Source organism: Mandrillus leucophaeus, unplaced genomic scaffold (assembly GCF_000951045.1).
Source record: "Mandrillus leucophaeus isolate KB7577 unplaced genomic scaffold, Mleu.le_1.0 Scaffold969, whole genome shotgun sequence".
Classification (NCBI taxonomy): domain Eukaryota; kingdom Metazoa; phylum Chordata; class Mammalia; order Primates; family Cercopithecidae; genus Mandrillus; species Mandrillus leucophaeus.
The window spans coordinates 261,877-268,329 of NW_012110574.1; the positions used below are offsets into that span (position 1 = coordinate 261,877).

Here is a 6,453-nt window from a genome sequence, read left to right on the forward strand (position 1 = left end):
TGCAACAGAAGAAAGGAAATAATCAAGATTAGAGCAAAACTAAGTGAAACTGAAACAAAAAAATACAAAAGATAAATGAAACAAAAAGCTGTTTTTTTGAAAAGATAAATAGGCCGGGTGCGGTGGCTCATGCCTGTACTCCCAGTACTTTGGGAGGTCCGGGTGGGCGGATCACAAGGTCAGAAGACTAAGACAATGCTGGCTAACAAGGTGAAACCTCATCTCTACTAAAAATACAAAAAATTAGCTGGGCATGGTAGCGGGCACCTGTCGTCCCAGCTACTCATGAGGCTGAGGCAGGAGAATGGCATGAACCTGGGAAGCAGAGCTTGCAGTGAGCTGAGATCACGCCACTGCACTCCAGCTTGGGCAACAGAGCAAGACTCCATCTCAAAAAAAAAAGAAAAAGAAAATAAGAGAGAAAATCCAAATAACCTCAATAAGAAACAAAATGGGAGATATTACAAACTGATACCACAGAAATACAAAAGATCTATGTATACATAGATCTATGTATACAAAATATAAGGCTACTATGAATACCTTTACACACATAAACTAGAAAACCTAGAAGAGATGAATAAATTCCTGGAAAAATAAAACCCTCCCACCCTGAACAAACCAAAAACAAGTAGCCAGACTTAAATAGTAATTTTAAAATTACCAACCAAAAAAGTCCAAGACCAGACAGATTCACAGCAGAATTCTACCAGACACTCAAAGAAGAATTGGTACCAATCCTATTGACACTATTCCGCAAGACAGAGTAAGAGGGAACCCTCCCTAATTCATTCTATGAAGCCAACATCACGCTAATATCAAAACCAGAAAAGGACATGATAAAAAAGAAAACTACAGACTGATATCCCTGATGAACACAGATGCTAAAATCCTTAACAAAATACCAGCTAACTGAATCCAACAACATATCAAAAAGATAATCCATCATGATCAAGTGATTTTCATACCAGGGATGCAGAGATGGTTTAATACATGCAAGTCAATAAGTGTGAAACACTACATAAACAGAGTTAAAAGTCACATGATCATCTCAATAGATGCAGAACAAGCATTTGACAAAATCCGGCATCCTTTATGATTAAAACTCTCAGCAAAATTGGCATACAAGGGACATACCTCCATGTAATAAAAGTCATCTATGACAAACCCACAGCCAACATAATACTGAATGGAAAAAAGTTAAAAGCATTCCCTTTGAGAACTGGAACAAGACAAGGATGTCCACTCTCACAACTCTTCTTCAACACAGCACTGGAAGTCCTAGCCAGAGCGATTAGACAAGAGAAATAAAGGGCATCCAAATCAGTAACGAGAAAGAAAGTCAAACTGTCACTGTTTGCTAGTGACATGATCATTTACCTTGAAAATCCCAAAGACTCCTCCAAAAACTTCCTAGAACTGATAAAAGAATTGAGCAGTTTCCAGGTACAAGATTAATGTACATAAATCAGTAGCTCTTCTATACACCAACAGTGACCTAATGAAGAATCAAATAAAGAACTCAACCCCTTTTACAATAGCTGCAAAAATAATAAAATACTTAGAAATATACCTAATCAATTACATGAAAGACCTCTACAAGGAAAACTACAAAACACTGCTGAAAAAAATCATAGACAACACAAACAAATGGAAACACGTTTTATGCTTATGGATGCGTAGAATTAATCTTGCGAAAATGACCATACTGCGAAAAGCAATAAACAAATTCAATGCAATTCCCATCAAAATACTATCATTCTTCACAGAATTAGAAAAAAAATTCTAAAATTTATACGGAACGAAAAAAGAGCCCACATAGCCAAAGCAAGACTAAGCAAAAGAATAAATCTGGAGGCATCATATTACCTGATTTCAAACTATACTGTAAGCCATAGTTACCAGAACAGCACGTTACTAGTATAAAAATCGGCACATAGACTAACGGAACAGAATAGCGAACCCAGAAATAAACCCAAGTACTTACAGCCAACTGATCTTTGAGAGAGCAAACAAAAACATAAAGTGGGAAAAAGAAACCCTTTTCAACAAAGGGTGCTGGGGGAAATTGGCTAGCTACATGTAGGAGAATAAAACTGGATCCTTACCTCTCACCTTATACAAAAATAAACTCAAGATAGATTAAGGACTTAAATCTAAGACCTGAAACTATAAAAATTCTGTAAGATAACATTGGAAAAACCCTTCTAAACATTGGTTTAGGTAAGGATTTCATGACCAAGAACCCAAAAGCAAATGCAATAAAAACAAAGATAAATAGCTGGAACTTAATTAAACAAAAGAACTTTTTGCATAGCAAAAGGAACAGTCAGCAGAGTAAACAGACAACCCACAGAGTGGGAAAGGATATTCACAATTTATACATCTGACAAAGGACTAATATCCAGAATCTACAATGAACTCAAATCAGCAAGAAAGAAACAAACAATCCCATCAAAAAGTGGGCTAAGGACATAAATAAACATTTCTCAAAAGAAGATATACAAATGGCCAACAAACATATGAAAAAATGTTGGCTGGGCGCAGTGGCTCAAGCCTGTAATCCCAGCACTTTGGAAGGCCGAGATGGGCGGATCACGAGGTCAGGAGATCGAGACCATCCTGGCTAACACGGTGAAACCCCGTCTCTACTAAAAAAAAATACAAAAAACTAGCCGTGCCTGTAGTCCCAGCTACTCGGGAGGCTGAGGCAGGAGAATGGCGTAAACCCGGGAGGTGGGGCTTGCAGTGAGCTGAGATCCGGCCACTGCACTCCAGCCTGGGTGACAGAGCGAGACTCCATCTCAAAAAAAAAAAAAAAAAAAAAGTTCTGCATCACTAATGATCAGGGAAATGCATATCAAAATCATAATGCAATACAACCTTACTTTTGCAAGAATGATCATAATCAAAAAACCATAAAATGGTAGATGTTGGCATAGATGTGGTGATCAGGGAACACTTCTACACTGCTGGTGGGAATGTAAACTAGTACAACCACTATGGAAAACAGTGTGGAGATTCCTTAAAGAACTAAAGGTAGAACTACCATTTGACCCAGTAACCCAACTATTGGGTACATACCCACAGGAAAAGAAGTTACTATCTGAAAAAGATACTTGCACACACACATTTATAGCAGCACAATTTGCAATTGCAAAATTGTGGAACCAACCCAAATGCCCATCAATCAACAATGGGATACAGAAACTGTGGTATATATATAGGATAAAATACTACTCAGTCATAAGAAGGAATGCATCAATGGCATTTGCAGTGACCTAGATGAGACTGGAGACAATTATTCTAAATGAAGTAACTCAGGAATGGAAAACCAAACATCGTATGTTCTCACTGATACATAGGAGCTAAGCTATGGGGATGCAAAGGCGTAAGAACGATACAATAAACTTTGGGGACTTGGGAGGGTCGGGTGGGATGGGGGGTGAGAGATAAAAGGCTACAAATAGGGTGCAGTGAATACTGCTTAAGTGATGGGTGCACCAAAATCTAAAAAATTATCGCTAAAGAACTTACTCATGTAACCAAACACTAATAACCTATAGAAAAATAAAATTTAAAAAAAATAATAATTTGAGACCAGTCTGGACAACATGGTAAAACACTGTCTCTACCAAAAATACAAAAAAACTAACTGGATGTGATGGTGCTTACTTGTAACCCAGCTACTGGAGAGGTTGAAGTAAAGAGAATTTTCTAAGTTTAGAAAGTTGAGGATGCAGTAGGCCATTAATTATCACGCCACTGCAAACCAGCCTGGTTGACAGAGTGAGGCCCCAAGAAAGAAAGAGAGAAAGAGAGAAAGAAAGAAGGAAGGAAGGAAAGGAAGAAGGGAGGAAGGGAAGGAGGGAGGGGAGGGGAGGGAAAGGGCGGAGAGAGGAGGGGAGAGAGAGAGAGAGAGAAAGAGAGAAAGAAAGAAAGAAAGAAAGAGAAAGAAATAAGTCGCCTGAATGGCTTAAGTAAAAAAGCATAGATTTTAGCATTGAGTCAAATAGGCTGAAAGTAACAAAATGAAAAAAATCTTATTTCATGCCAATAGTAACCACAATTGGGTGAGATGGTCATCATTATATTACATATAATATGCTTTAAATCAAGTACTTGGCCAGGCATGGTGGCTCACGCCTGTAATCCCAGCACTTTGGGAGTACAAAGCAGGAGAATCACTTGAGGTCAGTAATTCGAGGCCAGCCTGGAAAAAACGATGAAATCCCATCTCTACCCAAAATACAAAAAGTAGCCCGGCATTGTAGCACACACCTGTAATCCCAGCTACTCAGGAGGCTGAGGCAAGAGAATTGCTTGAACTCAGGAGGCAGAGGTGGCAGTGAGTCGAGATCACACCACTGCACTCCAGCCTGGGCAACAGAGTGAGATTCTGTCTCATAAAAACAAAAACACAAATCAAGTTGTAGCATTAATTAAAGACTGATATTATATAATGGTAAGTAAAATGGGTCAATTTACCAGGAATCTATAACTATCATATTTATCTATCTATACGTATGTGTATTAATAACATCAGGTCTCCAAAATATATAAAGCAAATATTGACAAAAGTGAAGAAAGAAATACATAGCAACATAATAATTGTAAATATCAAGACCCTATTTTTAATAATAGAAAATTAAGACAAAAGATCAATAAGAAAACAGAAAACTTAGATATTATAGACTGTACTGATTATTTTGCATATAGAGGAATAGCTGAGAGTGGATGATTTATAAAGAAACATGTTTATTTGGCTCACATTTTGGCAGACTGTACAAGAAGTGTGTGCCAGCATCTGCTTCTGGTGAGGGTCTCAGGAAGCTTACGATCACGGTGGAAGGCAAAGAGTAACTGGACATATCACATGGTAAGAGACAGAGCAAGTGTGAGGTGAAGGAAACGCGTTCTTTTAATGAAGCAGCTTTCATTTGAATTAACAGAGTGTAAACTTTCTGATTACCAAGAGGATGGCGTCAGGAATTTGCCCCCATGACCCAAACACCTCCTACCAGGTTCCACATCCAACATTAAGGATTACATTGCAACAAGAGGTCTGGAGAACATGGACATCCAAACCATAGCATAGACCAACTAGGCTTAACAGACTCATAAAAAAACTTCTCAGTCAAAAGCAAGAGAATATATAATATTTTTATTTGCACCTAGTGTATTCTGTTAAAACACATAATGGGTCTTACTAAATTTAACAATAACATCTAGGTGCAGTGACTCATGCTTATAATTCCAACACTTTGGGAGACCAAGGTGGGAGAATCACTTGGGACAAGAAGTTTGAGACCAGCCTAGGTAACACAGTGAGGCCCTATCCCTACAAATAATAATAAAAAAACAGCCAGACATGATAGTGCATGTCTGTAGTTTCAGCTACACGGGGAGCTGAGGTGGAAGGATCACTTGAGTCCAAGAGGCTCAGGCTACAGTTAGCCAAAATTATGCCACTGCACTCCAGCCTGAGTGACAGTAAGATCCTGTCTCAAAACAACAATGATGAATACATCTAAGAACACCAAAATCATACACTATGTGTTTTCTAACAAAAACTTAATAAGGGCCAGGCACGGTGGCTTACGCCTGTAATCCCAGCACTCTGGGAGGCTAAGGCGGGCGGATCATGAGGTCAGAAGATCAAGACTATCCTGGCTAACACGGTGAAATGCCGTCTCTACTAAAAATACAAAAAAATTAGCCGGGCATGGGGGTGGGCACCTGTAGTCCCAGCTACTCAGGGAGGCTGAGACAGGAGAATGGCATGAACCCAGGAGGCGGAGCTTGCAGCAAGCTGAGATCACGCCACTGCACTCCAGCCTGGGCCACAGAGCAAGACTCTGTCTCAAAAAAACAAAACAAACAAACAAAAAAACTTAATAAAACTAGGAATTAAAAGCAAAGGAAAAATTGGCAAATCCAAAAATATATGAAAATGAAACACACAGGCTGGGTGTAGTGGCTCAAATGTGTAAACTTAGAACTTCAGGAGGCCAAGGCAGAAGGACTGCTTGTGCCTAGGAGTTTGAAAGTAGCCTGGGCAATGAAGTGAGACCCTGTCTTGATTATGTCTATAACTAGCTAAACAACCATGAAAAAAAAGCATTATACTTCCTGATTGAAAAACATATTAAAAGCTACAACAGTAAAAACAATGTGGCGCACTGACACAATGACATATAAAGAGATAAAAAACAGAATAGACGGCCAGGCACAGTGGCTCACGACTGTAACCCCAGCACTTTGGGAGGCTGAGGCGGGTGGATCACGAGGTCAGGAGATCCAGACCATCCTGGCTAACATGGTGAAACCCCGTCTCTACGAAAAATACAAAAAAATTAGCCGGGCGTGGTGGCGGGCACCTGTAGTCCCAGTTATTTAGGAGGCTGAGGCAGTAGAATGGCGTGAACCCGGAAGGCGGAGCTTGCAGTGAGC

At 39.5% G+C, this 6,453-nt stretch overlaps 2 protein-coding genes across 2 annotated transcripts in view; both read right to left on the minus strand.

The window, feature by feature from the left end:
• ZNF680 (zinc finger protein 680) overlaps positions 1 to 6,453 on the minus strand; it is a 57,624-nt gene that overhangs the window by 21,321 nt on the left and 29,850 nt on the right. The gene's annotated exons all lie outside the window — the stretch shown is intronic.
• LOC105532552 (zinc finger protein 680-like) overlaps positions 3,534 to 6,453 on the minus strand; it is an 11,553-nt gene continuing 8,633 nt past the window's right edge. The window contains exons 4-5 of the mRNA XM_011970722.1: positions 4,374 to 4,399; positions 3,534 to 3,560 (exon numbers count right to left, since the gene is read on the minus strand). Of these exons, the coding sequence (XP_011826112.1) occupies positions 3,534 to 3,560; positions 4,374 to 4,399 (53 nt within the window). The remainder of the gene's footprint in view (positions 3,561 to 4,373; positions 4,400 to 6,453) is intronic.